The following is a 20,968-nucleotide window of genomic DNA, read 5'->3' on the forward strand; positions in this document are numbered from 1 at the left end:
ATCCATCACCAAACATGGATACAAATTCCTTTTCTTGTGATGAGAACTTTTAAGATTTACTCTCTGAGCAACATTTTTTTTATAAATTTATTTTTTATTGGTGTTCAATTTGCCAACATATAGAATAACACCCAGTGTTCATCCCATCAAGTGCCCCCCTCAGTGCCCATCACCCAGTCACCTCCACCCCCCACCCACCTCCCCTTCCACCACCCCCAGTTCGTTTCCCAGAGCTAGGAGTCTCTCATGTTCTGTCTCCCTCTGAGCAACATTTCGAACAATATGGAATTATTAACTATAGTCACCATGCTGTACATTACCTCCTTATGACTTATTTTATAACTAGAAGTTTGAACCTCTGGATCCCCTTCACCCACTGCCCACCCTACCCCTTCTTCTTTTCAAATATATGCAGTTTAAATATTAATTTCTTCTAACAACTGCTTTACCTCCATCTTATAAATTTTGCTGTTTCAATATAATTCAGTTGCAATTATTTTCCTTTTCCACATCATCTTCTTACAGGAACTCTGAGTTGTTTATTTTTTTATTTTTTATTTTTTACTCTGAGTTATTTAGAAGCAGAACCAGAACTAGGGTGAGCATAGAGCACACATTCAAGAGGTTTGTAGAAGTGCAGGAATGGCACTTTGTACTTTAGGCTCCTGGCTTCCTCTGCTCTGGTCCTAGCCCTGTTTAAATATATTGCTTAATTTCTGAGCTTTGGGGTTTTTTTTCTCAATTATCTTTCTGGTTTTGATTTCTAGCTCGATTCCCCCAAAGTCAGTGGGCAGTTACAAAAAACCCTAGAGCTAACACCATAATTAATGATGAGCTATTGCATGAGTCTGAGAACAAGACAAGGATGTCCATTATAACCACTTCAATTCAACAAAGCACTTGAACAGCCAAGACAGCTTTGAACAACAACACTGGAGAACTTAAACTCCCAGATATCTGTATTAGTCATCATTCTCCAGAAAGACAGAACCAGTAGGATAAAGACAAAAAGAAAAGGGGTTTATGCAATTATGGAGACCCAGAAGTCTGATCATTATGCTGTCTGCAAGCTAGAGAATCAGGAATGCTAGTGGTATAATTCAGTCTGAGTCTGAAGGCCTTAGAACCAGGAGTTATGATGTCCAAAGGCAGGAGAGATGGGATGTCTCATATCCCCTTTTTCCCCAAAAAGGGGAAAATTTCTCTCCCTTCACTTTTGTTCTCTTAGGGCTCTTAATGGATTGAATTAGATAATGCTCACCCACGTTGCTGAGGGTTTATCTTGCTTACTCAGTCTGTTGATTTAAATACTAATCTCTTCCAAAAACACCCTCACAGACACCCCCAGAAATAATGTTTTACTAGCTACCTGGGCATCCCTTATCTCAGTAAAGTTGACACATAAAATTAATCATCACATAAGCTTAGGCAGAAGTACAATGTTTAAGACAGTGTGGTGTTACCATAAGGATAGAGAATTGAAAAAATGGAACGGAATGGAGTCCAGAAATACATTACAGTCTCCTGCTAGACTTACACAAAGGTTCCTCTGAAATACAGTGGGAAAAGAGTGGTCTTTTTAGTAAATGGTGCTGGTTGATTTGAATATGCATATGAAAAAACAAACCTGGATACTCGGACTTGTCACACAATAAACAACAAAAAATAAATAGATTTGAGATGGATCTTGGACCTAAATGCAACAAAACTAAACAATAAAGCTTCTAGAAGAAAACAAAGGAGGAATATATTTATGTCCTTGGTAGATAATAATTTCTTAAATATGATGCACTGTGAAGTACCAACCCTAATTCATATATATACACCTAGGAAACCACCATCCAGATAAAGCCATGGGATATTTCCAGAACCCTAGCAGTTCCCTCATACCTTCCTAATTGACAGTCTAGTTTAAATATATATTTGGGACACTGGGGTGGCACAGCTGGTTGGGCATCTGACTCTTGGTTTTGGTTCAGGTCATGATCTCAGGGTCCTGGGATCGAGCCCTGAGTCAGGCTCCATGCTCATTGCTGTCTGCTTGAGATTCTCTCTCCTTCTCTCTCCTGCTCTCTCTCCCTCTCTCTAAAATAATAAATAAATAAATAAATAAATAAATAAATAAATAAGGCTGCAAGACTTGAATAGGCACTTAATAAAACAAGATGGTAAAATAAAAAAAAAGAAGAAGATGGTATTCAAGTGACCAAAAAACATATTAAAAAATTCTCCAGATCATTAATCATCAGGGAAATGAAGATGAAAACAATGTGGTACCACCTCAACTTCAGGAGAACAGCACTAATAGAAAGGACTGACAGTACCAAGCATTGTATCTGTAGCATTGGAATTCTCAGTGTTGTTGGTGCCAGTGTAAAGTATTTCAATCACTGTGATAAAGTGTTTAGGAGAATCTGCACTAAAACGTTAAATCAGTGTAGCTCCGGAACTTCTCATAAGTACACATATATCCTAGGGAAATGACTACATATGTCTTACCAAAAGACATGCACAGACTTGTGTCAGCTTTATTCCAAATAGCAAAAGAATCAGCCTCAAGGTCTATTGGGAGCAAAATGGGCATATAAAACTCTACCATATTCATTCAGTGGGATTCTACTCAGCAATGAAAAAGAACACATTCTTTCTCATTGCATCCCACTTCTTTAAAGAAAAACAAAGACAAAATCTATTGTGTGATCTCAGTTACTTAAAGCTTAAAAACTGAAAAAAAAAAACCCCCCAAAAAAACAAAACCTGAATCTCTCGTAGTAGAGGTCAGAATAGTGGTTACTTTGGGGAGAGAGTTTGGGAAGAAGCATAAAGAAGGCTTCTATGCTACCTCTTGATAGTACGGACCTGAAGAATTGTCACCATAAAATCTATCAGTGACTATTATCCACAGCCATGATGTATAGATGGCCTAGCCTCAATTCTATCTGAAAGAGTTCCTGGAGGTGAGTAGAACATAATTTTCACTATAATGCTAGCTGTGGTAACATCTGGAATAACTAGAGCTCATGGCAATCCTCTTTTTAGATATTACTAGTGAGAAGTACAGGTGGACGTTGCTGAGAATAATGGATGCTGCACTTCTTGATCCTGGTTGAACTGAAGTTTGAATCACAACCTCTGTTTCAAGAGGAAACCCTTCCAATTGCTCTGGCTTTTCCAAAAGTTTGATGCTTCTTAGTTTGATGCTCTGTTTTCTCCTTTGAAGTCAAAAACTGTAGCTGGCATTTGGAACCCTAAAAGACTCTTGTTCCAGTGCCTCCAACAATGATTCACATAGAATATGACAGCTCTGAAAATATTGAAACAGGATGGACAGAGCAAATTCTTAGTGTTTTCATGGCATGTTCTGAAATGCATTTCCACATCAGCAAAGGCTGACGATCTGTAATTGCAAACCTGGCACACATAGGGCATTTCACCAGGCTTATGATTGTCCTTCATGTGCTGTAAGAGAACCTGGTCTGTTTTGAATGACAATTCGCAAATTTTAAAGACAGCGGAGGGCTCCTGGGTAGTGTGTACACTTTCAATGTGACATTGAAGCTGGAAGGGAGTGGGAAACTGTCGATGGCAGTGCTGGCAGGTGGTGTGGTTTTCCCAGCTGTCACCCCTCTGCTTCTCAAGTACCAAATGGCTCCTCACATGGCTCAGAAACTTGACATTCTTCAGAACTTTCAAGCAGCTGAGGCATTTAAAGGTTGTATGAGTCTTCTGTTTTGGCTGACTGTCTCCTTCATGTTGCCCATAGTAAAAGTCACGAAGTAACATGATCAGATTTTCTTTCTTGGGATCCAGCCTGGTTTTGACTTGCCAGACTCGAAAAGTCTGGTTTTTCCAGGATTTCCAAGCTATTTTGTGTCTAGATCCATAAGATTGAAATGTGTCCTGTCAGTTGCATAAGCCCAAGAAAATAATGCTCCATTCTGAACATGGTTTAATGAAGATGGGACACCTTTTGAGGTTGTGCTCATGCTCACTGTAGAAGAAAAATCTGAAAGGGCCACAGTGAGGAATGTCCTCCTGGGATTCCATCACTGAATTTAGGTCTTTTGGGATTTCCACTGTTTATACTGGAAACGGTATAATTGCTTTGAATTGTGAGGACTTCCACCCTTGCCTCCTACAAAAGTAGAACTCCAAGTAGACACAAAGATATGGAGAGAGCAAATCTGAGGGATTGTGAGGCGTGATTTGTGGTGAGCTCGTTTTATAATCCGGATGAAACAAAAGCTCAAAAATCATAGGACTATTAACTCTCCATTCAGATTGAGGTGGCCACTGTGAGTGCCACATGGATTACATGGTTTGCACGCTGCAATGAACAAGCGGGATCTTGACTCAAGTAGCCTTTCTTTCTCCTGGAAGATCATTCCAGGGTTACTCTTCAAAATGTCCAAAATGACTGGTTTTGAATTTGAAATCACTCCGATAAAGAGAATTTTTGCATCTTCATTTACATGTTTCACTCTTACTAAGATGAGCTCAGCATCTTCATTATCCTTATTCCCATGTTTCGATTCTCCTCTGTCCTTCTTTGGTGGTTCTGGCACTTATTTTTTCTCACATGACAAAAAAAGACCTACCATTTTACAACTGCTTTTTGCTTGAAGAGGTCCCTTCAACTTCTTCTTCCCTTCTTTCTTTTCGTAAATTACCGTATAAGTAAAACCACGTTTTTAGTATTTATTTCAAAAACCAAAATCATTGCCTTACTTAATCCTCCTCTGAAATGCTGAGATAACTATGAGCATTCTTATCTTCTACCTGAGGAAGCAGGCTCCAACTATGTAGGTGACAAGATAGTCCTAGAGTTACCTCTCCAGCCTCCCAGGTCTCTAGCAATTGCAAGCTCAGCATGCCCTCTTGCAGGGCCATGACTAGGGTAAGGCAAGTGAGGGATTAGGGCACAAGATTTAAGGGCAAGAGTTACAGAGGCAAAGGTTCAGCATCTCAGAGCACCTGCCTCCCGCATTTTAGCACCCTCGGCATCTCACTAGCCTCCTCTTACTCTCAGGTTTACCCTCTAGGATATCTAAGATTTCTAGCCAATCTTACCAAAACTGAGCTTTTTTCAGTCCCCTAAAAACAAATAAACAAACAAAAACAAAAAACCTTTGCTCCTCCTTCAGTGTTGCTTTTCTGAGTAAGCACTCCTAGTCACTCAGTTCACAAACTTTGGGGACATCTTTTGCCAGTCTTTCCCCCATACCTCACAGCCAATCAATTAGCAAACCCTGCCTGCTGTTTTCTAAAAATATCCAGAACCTGACCACTCTCTTCTACCTCTGCTGCCCTCTCCCTGATCCAAGACACCATGTTCTCTCCTTGGATCACCACAGAAGTTTCCAACCTCATACCTCTTTTGTCATATCTCTGATCCATGTTGTGCCCAGTGCTCCTGTTAAAATATGTAAAAGAGCTCGCAGGCAGTACTTTGCTTATGGAACTCGAAAGGCTTCCCAACTCACTCAGAAAAAAGGCCAATGAACATAAAATGTTTAAAAAACTCCAGGCCTTTGGCGCATACTCAACAGTCCTTATCTTTTTTTGCCTCTCCTTCCCTCCACTGCAGCTATACCGTGAGTCTGGAAGGCACCAGACCTTGCACTTCCTCAGGACTTTTGTTGCTCCCCCTGCCTTGAATGCTTTTCCTCAGATTATCTCCATCTTGGCTCCTGGCCTGCTTCAGGCCCACAGCTTCTCAGCAAGGCTTCACTAACCATGCTATCAAAAATCACCACCTCCCCCAACTTACATGCCCTACTCACCCCCAATGCTATTTTTCAACTTAGTATTTATCACCTGCCTAATAACCGATATGGTTGACCCTGAACAACATGGGTTTGAACTGCTGAGGTCTACTTCGATGAGAATTTTTTTCAGTAAATATGGTACAGTGCTATAAATGTATTTTCTTTCACAATTTTCTTTCTTTCTTTTTTTTTTTTTAATTATTTTTAAGTAATCTACACACCCAAAATGTGGCTTGAACTCACAACCCCGAGATCAAGAGTCGCATGCTCAATGGACTCAAGTTAGCCAGGTGCCCCTCCTTATGATTTTCTTAATAATGTTTTCTTTTTTCTAGCTTACGGTATTATAAGAGTACTATATACAATACATGAAACATACAAAATATGTGTGAGTTGACAGTTTATATTATCAGAAAGGCATCCAGTCAACAGTAGGCTAATAGTAGTTAGGTTTTGGGGGAGTCAAAAGATTATACAGATTTTCTACCTCACAGGGGGTCAGTGCTCCTAACCCCTGTTATGCTTGAGGGTTAACTCTGTATAAACATATCTTGCTTTTTTCTATCTCCACCCACGAGATTGTAAAATGAGGGAGGAAAAGGACTTGTGTTTCCTTTACTGCTGTATCCTAGGTTCCTAGAGCAATGTCTAGCATATTGTCAATGTTAAATCTTTGCTACACAAATAGTGGCTATTGATCATCAGTGTGATCATTTATGTGAATGGCAGACCCAAACCCAGGAATTCCAGGATCTCCAAGCATTTAATGAAATCCAAATGATTTAACATTATCATACAAGGGAGACATTCCAGTCAGTGTGTAGGGGTGAGTATGTGTAATTGAAACAAAAGTTTCCTGAAAGAACACCCTCCCTACAATGAATAGGCAATCTTCTATCCTGTTAACAAATTTTATCTATGCTAAGTAACAGTATTAAAAGCAAAGAAAAGGTTAGTGTTTACATGTTTCCATTTCTGAAATAAGACTGCATCACATCAGTAACATTTCATTGTTTGGCAGCATATATTCTTTGTGTTGTATTGTGATAGCAAAAATAATATGTCTTACAGTCGATGGTATCTTAGATTCAATGAAAAAATTCTTGGTTTTTTCCCATAAGCTGATTGCAGCCCATTAAATTTATTTTGTGATTCACTAATGGGATGCTAGCTGCATTTTCTCAAATGGTTTAAGACAGGGATTGGCCCGCTCCTATTTTTGCACAGCTAGTGAGTTAAAATGCTTGTTACATTTTTAAGTTTTGTTTTCACATAAAAATTTTTTTTACACTTATTATGTATATATTATATATTTTTTTTTTAAATGGGCTGGGAAGAGCCAAAAGAATATTTTGAGACATGTGAAAATTATGACTTTCAAATTTCAGCGTACACAAATAAAGTTTTATTGGGATACATCAATGATCACTGGTTTAAGGCTGCAGTCAGTGGCTGCTTTGACCCTACTATGGCAGAGTCGAGCCCTGAAACAGAGGCTGCATGTCTCCTAAAGCCTAAAATATTTACTATTTTACAGAAAAAGTTTGTTCACCCACGGTTTAAGAGAAGCAAAAATGGAAGATACCAAATTTATTAGCTTACCAGTTTCTGGAGTGTTCCAGATGATTCAGTGGGTCTCAATATTTCCCATTCTGGCTGTAAGGAAGGGCAAGGCTGGAGCATCCTTGTTTCTGCTTTCCACAGAAATGTCTCTCATGTTCAGCTGTGGCATGTCCTGCTCCGATGGAGTGCATACCTTACTCTCCAAATGCCTTTCTGAGTGAGGTCTCATCATGGGATCCCATCCCTTTTATAAGACCATTATAACCTGATCTATTATACCCAAATGGAACTCTGGTTGAGTTTTCCCAAGAGTTTATCCTGACTGGATTTTGGGCTGTTGACCAGAGTGAAGGCCCGAAACCTGCCATGCAAATCACCCCCACCAAGAAAAGAATGTGGGTGGGGCTTCAGGCCCTGGCTCTGGGGTGGCCTGCCAGGTTGGGACCAATGCTGGGAGTGCCCCTTCCTCTTTCTGTCCTCCAGAGCCCCACCACCCTATCTCCAATTCTTTTTTTTTTTTTTGTATTTTTTTTTTTTTATTGGAGTTTGATTTGCCAACATAGTATAACACACAGTATCTCCAATTCTGCTGCATCTTGAGCTGTCAGAGATCAGCAGGGGTAAGAGAAGGAGGTCCACACAGATGTTCCAACAGAGCTCAAGCTAAAGTAAGGGACCTAAAAGGGCACAGATCTTCTTTCAGGTGCTAGGACTTTCTCACCCCAGCTGCAGAGGACAAAAACCTGTCCTCTCCCTGTCCTCACAGACAGCAATGGGGCTGGTCTCACTTCCCACTTGTCAAGGTGGTGTGAACTGGAAAAGTCCGCTCCCAGGGGATTCCCAGGGGAATCTCACTCTAATACCAAGAGCTCTTTCTACACATCAGCCTACTCTTTTCTGAATCCATTTTCAAGGGTCAAAGTCATGTATTAGTTAGCTGAGTCAGCTTTAACCCTCTCCCTTTCCCCTCCTTCACTCTCCCATCCCTCAGCACCTTCTAAACTGAATCTCAGGGGATCCCTGGGTGGCGCAGTGGTTTGGCGCCTGCCTTTGGCCCAGGGTGCGATCCTGGAGACCCGGGATCGAGTCCCACGTCGGGCTCCCGGTGCATGGAGCCTTCTTCTCCCTCTGCCTGTGTCTCTGCCTCTCTCTCTCTCTCTCTGTGACTATCATAAAAAAATTTAAAAAAGAAAAAAAAATAAACTGAATCTCAGGGTATCTCTCTCTCTGACCTTACAGCTCTCTTTATTTATGGATTCTTGGGAGAAGGGAGGGCTTCAAGTACCCCTAACAGGCAAAAAATATCTGTATTTCCACTATTTCCATTGCATCCAAGTCACAGTATGAGAACAGAAATCCAGTTTGCTAATTAAAATGTTCTAAAGTGCCATAACCCATGGGACACCTGGGTGGCTCAGTGGTTGGGTGTCTGCCTTCGGCTCAGAGTATGATCCTGGAGTTCCAGGGTCGAGTGCCACGTCTGGCTCCCCGCATGGAGCCTGCTTCTCCCTCTGCCTGTGTCTCTGCCTCTCTCTCTCTCTCTCTCTCTCTCAAATAAGTTAAAAAAATAATAAACTTAAAAAAATAAAATAAAGTGCCATAACCTGATATGACTCTAAAAATACCTCTCTTAAAAAAAAAAATACCTCTCTAACCAAGCCAACATATTGGACACCTTAAACGTACACAGAATTATATGTCAATAGGGGCACCTGGGTGGCTCAGTGTTTGAGCATCTGCCTTTGGCTCAGGTCGTGATCCCAGGGTCCTGGGATTGAGTTCTACTCTCCTAGGGTAGCCCTCTTCCTATGTCTATGTCTCTGTCTCTCTCTCTCTCTCTCTCTGTCTCTCTGAATAAATAAATAAAACCTTTGGGGGGAAAAAAAAGAATTATATGTCAATAAAGCTGGATAAATAAATAAGTAAATAAATAAAATGTCGTTCTGTGTAAATATGACAAATGAAACTCCAGGTGATATGTAACAAAGGATCCTTAATCTTGCCTATGGAATAACTGCCTTTGGGCCCTTCCTGTAGGAAAGCAGGGCTAAATGAAGTAACAGGTTTCCGCAGTAGAAAGTCCTAATGGTGAGAAAGTCCTCCTGGACCCCCGTGGGTTCCTAGTACTTTGTGCTATGCCACTCTGTTCCAGCCCTTCTTGTACTAGGACCTCTGCACTTATTCCTTACTTCTGGAATTATTTTTAAAGATTTTATTTATTCATGAGAGACAGAGAGAGAGAGGCAGAGACATAGGCAGAGGGAGAAGCAAGCTCCCTGCAGGAGCCTGATGCAAGACTCCATCCCAGGCCCCCGGGATCATGCCCTGAGCAGAAGGCAGATGCTCAACCACTGAGCCACCCAGGCGTCCCTGGAATATTTTTCATACAGACATCCTCTTGGCTCCTGTCCCATATCCAACGGTTTGTGGCAGAGCTGTTTATCAATGGAGCCCACCCTGACCACTGTATTTAAAATGCCCACTTCCCCCCACCTAGAATCCCCTGATCCCTTGCCTTGCTATATGTCCTATGCATTTTTCCATGGCTTTCACCCTCTTCTAATAGACTATGTGATTACTAATTTGTAATGCTTATTGCCTGCCTCCCTTGCTGTAATTTTTTTATTATTTATTTTATTTTATTTTATTTTTCTTGCTGGAATTTCATTCCCATATAGAGAGTGACTTTTTGTCTGTTTTCTTCACTGACATATATCAAAGACCTGGACTACAGGGATCCCTGGGTGGTGCAGTGGTTTAGCGCCTGCCTTTGGCCCAGGGGGTGATCCTGGAGACCCGGGATCAAATCCCACATCGGGCTCCCGGTGCATGGAGCCTGCTTCTCCCTCTGCCTATGTCTCTGCCTCTCTCTCTCTCTGTGTGTGTGTGTGTGATTATCATAAATAAATAAAAATTAAAAAAAAAAGACCTGGACTACAGCAGACATTCAAGAATATTTGTTGAATAAATGTACGTGGATGGATTGAGAAACAGATTCAGCCATTCTAAAGAATTAGAAGGTATTCAGTTTTATATGATTTCTGCCTGGTGGCAATGCTAGTGGTTGCCAATCTGTTTTCCAAGCATAGCATTGAAATTTTAAAGTTTTATGTTGTGTCCTTATTTCTAAAACGTGGGAAAGTCATTTTTAAAGTTGTAAAATTTGATGAAGCCAAAGAAAGCACATCTGTGTGGTTATTTGGCCTGTGAATTATCAGTTAGGAACTGCAAATTTAAAGATACGTTAATTTAATTTAATTTAATTTAATTTAATTTAATTTAATTTAATTTTTTTTAAAGATTTTATTTTTTACTAATCTCTACACCCAACGTGGGGCTCAAAGCTACAAGCCTGAAATCAAGAGTCATGTTCCCCCGCAACTGAACCAGCCTGGTGCTCCATGACATGTTAACTTTATAATTCACTGGTTTGTAATACAGTCGGTGGTACCATATAAGGTGGAATGATGGAATAATAGAATCCTGAACTCTTCCATAGAGATCCTTCCAGTGATTTTAGCAGTAGCTCAAGCTCAGAATCAGTCCAAATCCCATCTCCCATCTCAACCCCTAAAAGTGATATTTTAATATATTTCTGGAATTTAATATATTTATTTAATATTAAATAATTTAATATTTAATATATTTTCTGGAATTTATTTTAATATATTTCTGGAATTTAATTTAATCTATTTCTGGAGGTTTAAGCCTGTGATTTTCATCCTGTTACACTTTAGAATTGCCCGGGGAACTTTTAGAAACACACTTGCCCAATCCCGCTGCTGGCTAATTAGATTAAAATTTAAGAAAGTCCCTTTACAAATTCTCAACCGCCATGTGCCCTCCACCTGAGAAAGCACCAGTGGCTTTGGGAGTTCTGTTTCCCACTTCCTTCTAACAGGAGAAAGGCTTTCCCTTCACTTTTTCAGAATCATTTTCGCGTGCATGGGCCAGGGTGTAAAAACCTACCTCCATGGGTGCGAATCAGTGTGATAATTTGAAATAGAGGTAACAACAGGAATGCCACCACTAATGACTACATAATAATCCTTTTGATTTAGGGCATAAAACCCAGAAGATATTCAAAGGAGTAAGTGAAGCTGCTATAAGAAAACCCCTTCTGAAAAAAACAAACAAACAAAAAAAACCCTTCTGTTCTCATGGACTTATTTATTATATATTTTTCAACATTTCCATCCAGAAAAACTAAAGGTAGAATCCCTGTCGAAGCCTATCTCATTCTAGAGTTGTGATTTTCAGCAAGGGGAATTTTGCTTCTTAAGGGGCATTTGATAGTATCTGGAGATGTTTTGTTTTGTTTTTAAGCTTTTATTTATTTATTCATAAGATACAGAGAAAGGCAGAGACACAGGCAGAGGGAGAAGCAGGCTCCTAGCAGGGAGCCTGACGCGAAACTTGATCCTAGGATTTTAGGATCATGACTTGAGCTGAAGGCAGACACAACCACAGCTCTCCAGGTGCCCCTTGTTTTTAAGATTTTATTTATTTAAGAAAGAGAGCATGCACTTGGGGGGAAGGGCAGGGGGAAAGGAGAGATAATCTTTTTTTTATATATATAAATTTATTTTTTATTGGTGTTCAATTTGCCAACATATAGAATAACACCCAGTGCTCATCCCCTCAAGTGCCCCCCTCAGTGCCCATCACCCAGTCACCCCCACCCCCTACCCACCTCCCCTTCCACCACCCCTAGTTCGTTTCTCAGAGTTAGGAGTTTTTCATGTTCTGTCTCCCTTTCTGATATTTCCCACTTATTTTTTCAAGGAGAGAGAATCTTAAGCAGACTCTCCACTACTCACAGAGCCCAACATGGGACTCGATCTCATGATCCTGAAATCATGACCTGAGCTGAAATCCACAGTCAGATGACTGCCTGGCTGAGCCACCCAGGCACCCCTGGAAATATTTTTTGACTGTCATGGTATTTTGATTGTCACTATTGGTATCTAGTGGATAGAAATCAAGGATATTGTTAAAACATCCTACAATACACAGAATGAGAGGCTTGCCACCACTACCCCCACCACAAAGAATTATCTAGCTCAAAATGTCAGTAGTGCCTAGATTGAGAACTCCTGGTCCCCAGCGAAAGAAATTGCCCCACTTCTTCTCTGCATAATGTCCTTGACAACCTCCTGGGAAGAAGTGAGCATTCCTGACCAAATGCTTGGGCAGTTATCTGATAAACTTTAATAGGACCAAAATTTAGTTTTGAAAATTAGTCATCCTTTCCCTGAGATGACTGCCAGCGAAGTTATTGACATCTAACTTTTTCCTTTTAGATTTGGTGTTAACGATCGTGATGACTAACTATTCTATTTTCCTACAAAATGTTCCTAACAAGAGTGAATCTTTGATTTGGCTTGCTTGAAACCTTTCCCTCTGCTGCAAAACTGTAATGAAATTTAAGTGGTTATAACTAAATTATCTTGAGATTTTTCTCTTTTTTTTCTTAAAGATTTTATTTATTTTTTCATGAGACACAGAGTGAGAGAGAGGCAGAGACACAGGCAGAGGGAGAAGCAGGCTCCATGCAGGGAGCCCGATGTGGGACCTGATCCCCGGCCTCCGGGATCCCGCCCTGGGCTGAAGGCAGACACTTAACCACTGAGTCACCCAGGCTGCCCATTTTCTTTTATTTTAACAGTAGAAATAAGAGCTATTTTTTCCGGTAAGATTTTATTATGTCGGAAAGTTACCTGGAAAAACTTATATTTACCTGGTTTTGTCAATATTATATTATTAATCATTATGATGATAAATCAATCAAAAAATTTGGATCTTAAAACATTTTTTTGGGTCTTAGGCCTTTGGGAAATTATATCTTAAATTTCAGTATCAATTTATAAATATGAGAAATAGGAGAGCCTATAGAATATGAGAGGGCAAACAATAAAAGACTTCCAAGCATAAAATAGATCATGTTCTATAAAATCCTGTGGGGGAAGTAGACTAGAAGGGAAGATCAAATGAGGGAAAAATAAAAAATAAAAAAAAAGCAGTGTAAATGTTTTATCCATTACTGAGAGCTCATTCTCATATTTTTAGAATGGATGATGGTGCATATTGAAACCCTATATTATTTACATTCTTTTTAGAATTTATTTATTTATGAGAGATAGAGAGAGAGGCAGAGGCATAGGCAAAGGGAGAAGCAGGCCCCCACTGAGCAGGGAGCCTAACTGGGACTCAATCCCAGGACCCCAGGATCACAACCTGAGCCAAAGGCAGATACTCAATCACTGAGCCATCCAGGTGCCCCTGTTATTTACATTCTTTTGGATGTATTGAAAAGAGTGATATTAACAGTTTTACTTACTTAAAATGTCCATTTTTATTTTAGGCTAGAAATCTCATCCTTATGATGAAAAAATTTTAGATGTCTACTTAAAAATGTTTGGTGATGAATATAGATTTGTGAAAATAGTTTAGAGGAAAAGAAAAAAAAATTGATACTTACAGGTTTAGATCCATGTCTCTAAGAGATGTCCCAGACCTCAGAATTACCTGGGTCACTGTCAAACAGATCTCAGGGCTGCCTCCCACACCAGGGAGACTCAGATGGCCAGGGGAGGAGTCTGAGAATCTGCATGTTCAAGGTTTGCCTCTTTTGATTCTTTTTTTTTTTTTTTTTTTTTTGCCTTTTTTGATTCTTAAGTGAGAATACATTGGGCAGCCTTGATCTCTCCAGCATAATTAAAATATTTATACACCCACTCCTTCAAGGGAAGCCCAAGAGTGTGTTGAGGGTCAGGAATCTCTTTTTTCTTTATTGATCCAACACACTGAGCATCTATTTCAGGACAAACATGTTTTTGGGTGGACCCGATAGATAATCTGAAGTTGGAGCTTGATCTGGGGCTCCTCCTCTCCCCTTCAGAGTCTCCAGGAAGGACTGTCATCTCCTTTTCAGGGTCTTCTGGATGTCCTGCAATATTCAGGAATGTTGGGATATGTAAGCAAAGCCCAGAGATCTGTATCCAAACCTCTCAGTTTTAGAAGCACTTTTGAATCCCCTGGGCTGTGCTTCTTACATGACAGTGAATCTAAGGAATCACCTACAGGTCTTGTGAAAGTGTAGATTCTTGTACAGTAGTTCTGGGTGCAGCCTGAGAATATGAATTTCTAACAAGCTTTCAGATGATGCCCATGCCTCTCAGCTGCAGACCAAACAGACCAAATACTGAAAAGCAAGGATGAGGAAGTTTTATTTCTCTTTTTAAAGATTTTTCTAAGATTTTATTTTTATTTATTCATGAAAGACACACAGAAAGAGGCAGAGACATAGGCAGAGGGAGAAGCAGGCTCCCTGCAAGGAGCCCAATGGAGGACCTCATCCCAGGACTCTGGGATCATAACCTGAACCAAAGACAGATGCTCAATCACTGTGCCACCAAGATGCTCAGATGAAAGAGCATTTAAAATGTACTGATGCCCTAGTTGATTCTGTTGATCCTACTCCACGATGTAAGGGTATATATCTGTGTTCTAGCCATCTACTGTAGCAAAGAAAAGGAAGAAAAACAAACTATAAGCCATATAGCAGAATGATCTGAAATCTAGTCACCTGACATACAAAAGAAATTTAAAATGTTAAGCTATGAATAAGGAAAGAGCTTAAATCCAACCTTCTCTGTGTACACTAGGAGAGTCTGCCGAAGGAAGTGATAACTTATCCAAAGCAGTTTCCATGGAGAAAGACAGGATGACTTCTGCAGACTCGGTTGACAGAAGACCAACTTATCAGAAGGAATGCGGGCCTGTAGCCAATAAAGGAATGTGAGTAGAGACAGGGCCAGACAGAGGGAGTATGCTATTCCTCAGTTCTCTCCACCTCCAGGAGCCTCCATGAAATGAGCCTTGGGCACAAAGATTCCCTGGAGTCAGGAAAAGGAATGTCTGGTTTTGATTTCATCAAAGCCTGTGACCATAGGGGCTGCCTATCACCAGCCAACATCAGGCTACTTCTGGGGAGCATGCAGGACTCAGGAAATTGCCTGTTCCCACCTTTCCTTCCATAAGTAGTTCCGTGGTCAAAGGAGCCCAGCTTATGATCAAAGGAGGCAGATTTTTTTTTTAAGATTTTATTTATTTATTCATGAGAGACACACAGAGAGAGGCAGAGACATAGGCAGAGGGAGGAGAAGCAGGATCCATGTAAAGAGCCCGATGTGGGACTCCATCCTGGGACTAGGGGTCACACTCTGAGCCAAAGGCAGACGCCCAACCACTGAGCCATCCAGACAACCCAGAAGGCAGATCTTTGACCTCAATGTTGTCTGTGGGTGGGACCCAAGGTCATGATAGTGAGGGTGATACATAGTCATTTTGATTATTCACCACCAGGGAGGGCTGGGCCTCTCAGACAGTCTATGGACTTTGTACCTAGAAGGCAAAGTCCACAGGAATGAGGGGCTTCCTTACATTCAGACCAAAGCTATGTAGAAAGTGGTCTCCTGGACATGGCCCAGGGAGGCACCACTGTTCACAAGAGCCAAACAGCATGGTCAGCTTCTGTTATCTTTCTCCATCTCCAGGGGAGGACTTGACTCTCCCAATGTTCGCATAAGCTTTTTCCTCTCCCCTTTTCCTTGGAAAGCTTTATGTGAAGAGACTTGGCTTTTGTAACCAATAGCAGTGCTTTTGGCTTCCTGCTGCTTTTGCTCTCAGTTCATTTTGTCTTATCCCTGGAGTAAGAAATCACAGAGGGATGGTTTCCCAGCATATATGCAACGATAAGGCACAGGGGATCAAAATGCACAGAAATGGGACACACTAAAAAATTTAATAAATCATGGCTTATATCACCTGCTTACAAAAACAGTAGGGAGATATTAATTTCCAGAGCATTCCTAGATGATAAATCACAGTGGCCCCTGTCAGCCCCCGCTCCTTCAGTCACAGGAAAGAGGGAGGTAGAGGGAGCCCCCAACTCTAATGGGTACCCCCAAGGAAGAGAGCCTATAACTGGTCCTAGTAATGTGCTCTGAATTCATTAGAATTCAAGTGAATTCGTTAAAAGTCTTAGCACTGCAAGGTTTACAGAGAAGCAGCTGTCTTTACCAGGTGGATTAAGGCAAAAACTCCAACTTACAGATAAATCATGCCAAGGAGAAAATCTCCAAGTTAAAGCAAAGGCTGAAATCCTGAAATTGGATGTGACTCTTTGGTGGATTTCAGTCAGCCTTTGAACAAATAACTTTGTGTTGTACACATTTTTATTAATTTAAAAACAAAACAAAACATGTGGGGGGATATTAGTGGCATAAAAGCATGTTTATAACAATGTCTTCAGGGATAATGTGCCTTAAGAATTACTTTTCTTATAACTTTCTTTTCTTATAACTTTCTTTTCTTATAACTTTTCTTATAACAATGTCTTCAGGGATAATGTGCCTTAAGAATTACTTTTCAATTACAAGTCCAAAATAAACTGCTGTTAAGAATTTCTCATGTGTCGGGGCACCTGGGTGACTCAGCAGTTGAACATCTGCCTCAGCCTCAGGTGGTGATCCTGGAGTTTCCAGATCAAGTTCCACATCAGGCTCCCTGCATGGAGCCTGCTTCTACCTCTGCCTGTGTCTCTGCCTCTCTCTGTGTCTCACATGAATAAATAAATAAAATCTTAAAAAAAAAAAAATTTCTCATGTGTGTTTCAAAGCATATTCTCTGCCTCTAGAAGCATACATCCCTGCTTCCCCTGATGTTCTATATTAATAAATTTGCATACCTTGCATTGAAATTGTGTCTTATTAATATAACTTTACCAAATGATTTCAACTTGGATAGGGAGAAATCCATCAGGGAGCTTGATGATTATTGTCATTTAATTTCAAATATTCAGAAGCAAATAGGAGTGCACCTTCTCTTCTGAGGAGTTTGTGGTATTTATTTGATGTTACAAAAGGAGGCATGAGGTGCTTTGTTAAAACAAAGGCTTGAGTGCCTCAAACTCAAAAGTCAAAGCAACTTACATATAAATATTAGAGGATGCTATTTGGACATATCTGTATTTGCTGTTTGTATGTTTCTATTAGAACAGTTTCTGTTCCAAGGCTCTTCCAAAGATGGCTCTTAATGCCATAAGTTCCCACATATAACCCTCAAAAATGACTGACTTACTAAAAACCTCACCAGGAGCAGGAGACATCATTGGGGATGATAATATCAATAATAGCAATTAGTATTTATTTAGCACTGGCTATGAGCTAGACATTGTTATTGGAGCTCTATGCGTTTTATTTCATTTAATCCAAATCCCAAGAAAGTATTATTATCATACCCATATAGAGACTTTTTAAAATGGAAATGTTAATAAATTTGCTCATGATCACACTAGAAATAGTACCCAAGCTTTAAAGCTAGGCATTCCTCCAGTACATCTTTCTTTCAACAAATTCTTGGGGGCACTTGACGGGATGAGCACTGGGTGATATGCTATATGTTGGCAAATTGAACTCCAATAAAAAAAATTAAAAAACAAAAAACAAATTCTCAAGTGCCTGTGATCTGTCAGACATGATGTCAAGTTTTGGGGCACAGAGGGTTGGGGTTTTGTTTTTTTGTAATTTTTTTCATAATTTTAATTTTTCCCAATTTTATTAAGATGTAACTGACATATAACATTGTATAAATTTCAGGTGCCCAACATAATGATTTGATACATGTCTATTTTGAGAAATGATTATCACAATTAGTTAAACATTCATCACCTCAGTAGAAGATTTTGTGCTATTATGAGAGCCAACTTTCAAGACGACCTTCAAGGAGCCCTGTCCCAATATTCACACCCTTGTAGAGTGACACTATGAGCTGGGCACCAACAGGGTATCGTGGAATGATGGTGTGTGATTTCTGAGACTAGGTAATAAGAGACATTCTGTTTTGCTTTCTCGCATCACCTGCTTTGGTAGAAGCCAGGCAGCTATCATGTCATGAGGGCACTCAAGCAGAACCTTTGGAGAGGTCTACTAGGTGAGGAATTTGAAGTCTCCTGCCAACAACCAGGGAAAAGAGCCATCTTGGAAGAAAATTCTCCAGCCCTCAAGTCTTCAGATGAATAAGTCAATATTTTGAGTTTACCCTCATGAGAGACTCTAAGACAGAAACAGCTAGCTAAGCCACAGCAACTGTGAAATAAGAAATATTTATTGTTGTTTTAAGCTACTTAAGTTCTGGGATACTTTATTTTGTAGCAATAGACTACTAATACAGCTATGTTTGCTATGTTTGGTACTCAATTATTATTATCACTACTATATTGTTACTATTATTATTCACCACCTACCTCATCAGTGCTTTGTTGTAGAAAACAAATTCTATTCAATGAACTGTTTTTTTGCCCTGCTAAATTAAGCTGGTGGTCAAGGGGAAAAGTGCCCACTAGAGTTTTTGAAATGATTGGAATCATTTCAGCAAACATCATGTCTTAGTTTGCCAGGGCTGATATAACAAAGTATCACAGACTGGATGAACTAAACAACAGGAAATTCTTTTTGTGCAGTTCTGAATTCCAGAAGTCCAAGATCAAGCTGTCAGCAGAGTTGGTCTCTCCTGAGGACGCTCTCCTCGGCTTGCAGATGGTTGTGTCCAAATGTGGTCTTTCATCTGAGGGTGTCTGGGTCCTATTCTCTTCTTCTTTTTCTTTAAAATATTATTTTACTTATTTATTCAGAGAGAGAGGCAGAGACACAGGCAGAGGGAGAAGCAGGCTCCATGCTGGGAGCCTGACATGGGACTCAATCCCCCCGTCTCCAGGATCACACCCCAGGCTGCAGGCGGTGCTAACCTGCTGCGCCACTGGGGCTGCCCTATTCTCTTCTTCTTATAAAAGCACCAGTTATATTGGATTAGGCCCACATATATGACATCATTTTACATTAATTTCCTCTTTAAAGGCCCTATCTCCAAAAATAGGTACATTCAGAGGTAGGGTTAGAGCTCTGAACCACAAATTTTGAGGGGACACAATTCAGCACGTTACATATTCCATGTAGAATATTCAACTTGGAAAAACTCAGCAATGTAATTTTTATTATAGACTGGCCTAATTTTTCACTTACATGACCAATCACTTCTTTTATCATGATAAACCGAGTTCTGTCAAGAAGCATCCAGCTTCGTTAACAGAATTCAGCAGTTTCCAATACTTGATTTTCCTCATTCTCAGAGAATGAAATCAATGGTGAATTATTGAATATATTCTATACCTAATCTCCATGCAGCAATGAATAAGGAAAAAATACTTTATGGTGCTGAATGCAGCTGAAGAATGAACTGGAAAGTTATCTTCCAGTTGAGATCATTGTCATCCAAGGTGAATACTCAGTTTTTGAGCTCCTGAGACACACTATACTCATTGACTTGGTATCTGAGAGAACATTTAATATTATGATCATCCAGAGGGGGCATATTGAACTTGGATAGCAAAATTATCTAATGGAGCCTTGTCCTTGGAGTCTCATTCTTCATCAGTATAGTGGAAATACTCAGATTCTGGACTTCAAATACAATGGTACTTTTGGGGTTTTTTTCTTCCCACCAAGCATTTCTGTGAAGCTAGCTAGGTGTCCTGTAATTCAACTCAATTCTGAAGCTATCTCTGAAGATAGAATCAGATCCTACAGGTTAAGGGCCTGGTCCCACAAGGCTGCCATTTCAGATGTCAATCTCAAGTCCAGGTTGTCACGTGTGCTTCTGACTGGCTAACTATGAATCAGAGGTTCCCAAGACCCCCTCCTTGAGTTTGCTTTATTTGCAAGAGGCCCAGAGAACTCAGGAAGCTAGTTTACTCACTAGCTTACTGGTTTATTATAAAAGGCTATAACTTAGGAACAGCCAGATGGAAGAACTGTATAAGGTAGGGTATGGGGGAAGGACACAGAGCTTCCAAGCCCTTAAGGAGCACACCAATCCTCAAATCTCCACATGTTCACCAACCAGGAAGCTTTCTGAATTCTCCCTTTTTGAGTTTTTATGGAAGTTTCATACAGATGCATGAATGATTAAATCATTGGTTATTTGTAAATGAATCAATCTCTAGTCCCATTCTCTTCCCTAGAGGTCAGGGATGAAATTGAAAGTTCTAACCTTCTAACCACATGGTTGACTTTACTGGCAACCAGGCTTCATCTTTAGGTGTTTTCCAGAAGTCAGTCACCTCATTAACATAACAAAAGGCACTCCCCACCCCCCTTTCATCACTTGAGATATATCAAGTTTCAGGAGCTCTGTACCAGAGAGAACAACATGGATATTTCTTTTTTTTCTTTTCTTTTTTCTTTTTTCTCTTTCTTCTTTCTTTTAGATTTTATTTATTCATGACAGAGAGAGAGAGAGATAGAGAGGCAGAGACATAGGCAGAAGGAGAAGCCGACTCCCTGCAAGAAGCCTGATGCAGAACTTGATCCCAGACCCCAGGATCATGTCCTGAGCTGAAGGCAGACATTCAACCACTGAGCCACCCAGGCATCCCGTATATTTATTTCTGGGATATTTATTTCTGGATATTTATTTATTTATTATAAATCACATCACGTATACTCAAAAGGAATGATCTTATGATTAAATGAAGTTATGCTCAATAAGCCATAGCTCTTACCCCACATTAGAAGTTC

General features: G+C 40.2%; 2 protein-coding genes and 1 gene segment (V, D, J or C); 2 read left to right on the forward strand and 1 right to left on the reverse strand.

Moving 5' to 3' along the window:
• LOC100688648 (zinc finger protein 280A) overlaps nucleotides 1-4,601 on the reverse strand; it is a 7,730-nt gene extending 3,129 nt beyond the window's left edge. The window contains 9 exon segments of the mRNA XM_038576085.1: nucleotides 3,001-3,172; nucleotides 3,174-3,246; nucleotides 3,248-3,811; nucleotides 3,813-3,871; nucleotides 3,873-4,033; nucleotides 4,036-4,170; nucleotides 4,173-4,288; nucleotides 4,290-4,400; nucleotides 4,402-4,601. Of these exon segments, the coding sequence (XP_038432013.1) occupies nucleotides 3,001-3,172; nucleotides 3,174-3,246; nucleotides 3,248-3,811; nucleotides 3,813-3,871; nucleotides 3,873-4,033; nucleotides 4,036-4,170; nucleotides 4,173-4,288; nucleotides 4,290-4,400; nucleotides 4,402-4,601 (1,591 nt within the window).
• Nucleotides 1-20,968, forward strand: part of LOC119869150 (immunoglobulin lambda-1 light chain-like) — a 1,083,218-nt gene that overhangs the window by 608,639 nt on the left and 453,611 nt on the right. The gene's annotated exons all lie outside the window — the stretch shown is intronic.
• Nucleotides 1-20,968, forward strand: part of LOC119866215 — a 743,285-nt gene that overhangs the window by 309,690 nt on the left and 412,627 nt on the right.

This window comes from Canis lupus, chromosome 26 (assembly GCF_011100685.1).
Source record: "Canis lupus familiaris isolate Mischka breed German Shepherd chromosome 26, alternate assembly UU_Cfam_GSD_1.0, whole genome shotgun sequence".
In the NCBI taxonomy this organism is placed as follows: Eukaryota; Metazoa; Chordata; class Mammalia; order Carnivora; family Canidae; genus Canis; species Canis lupus.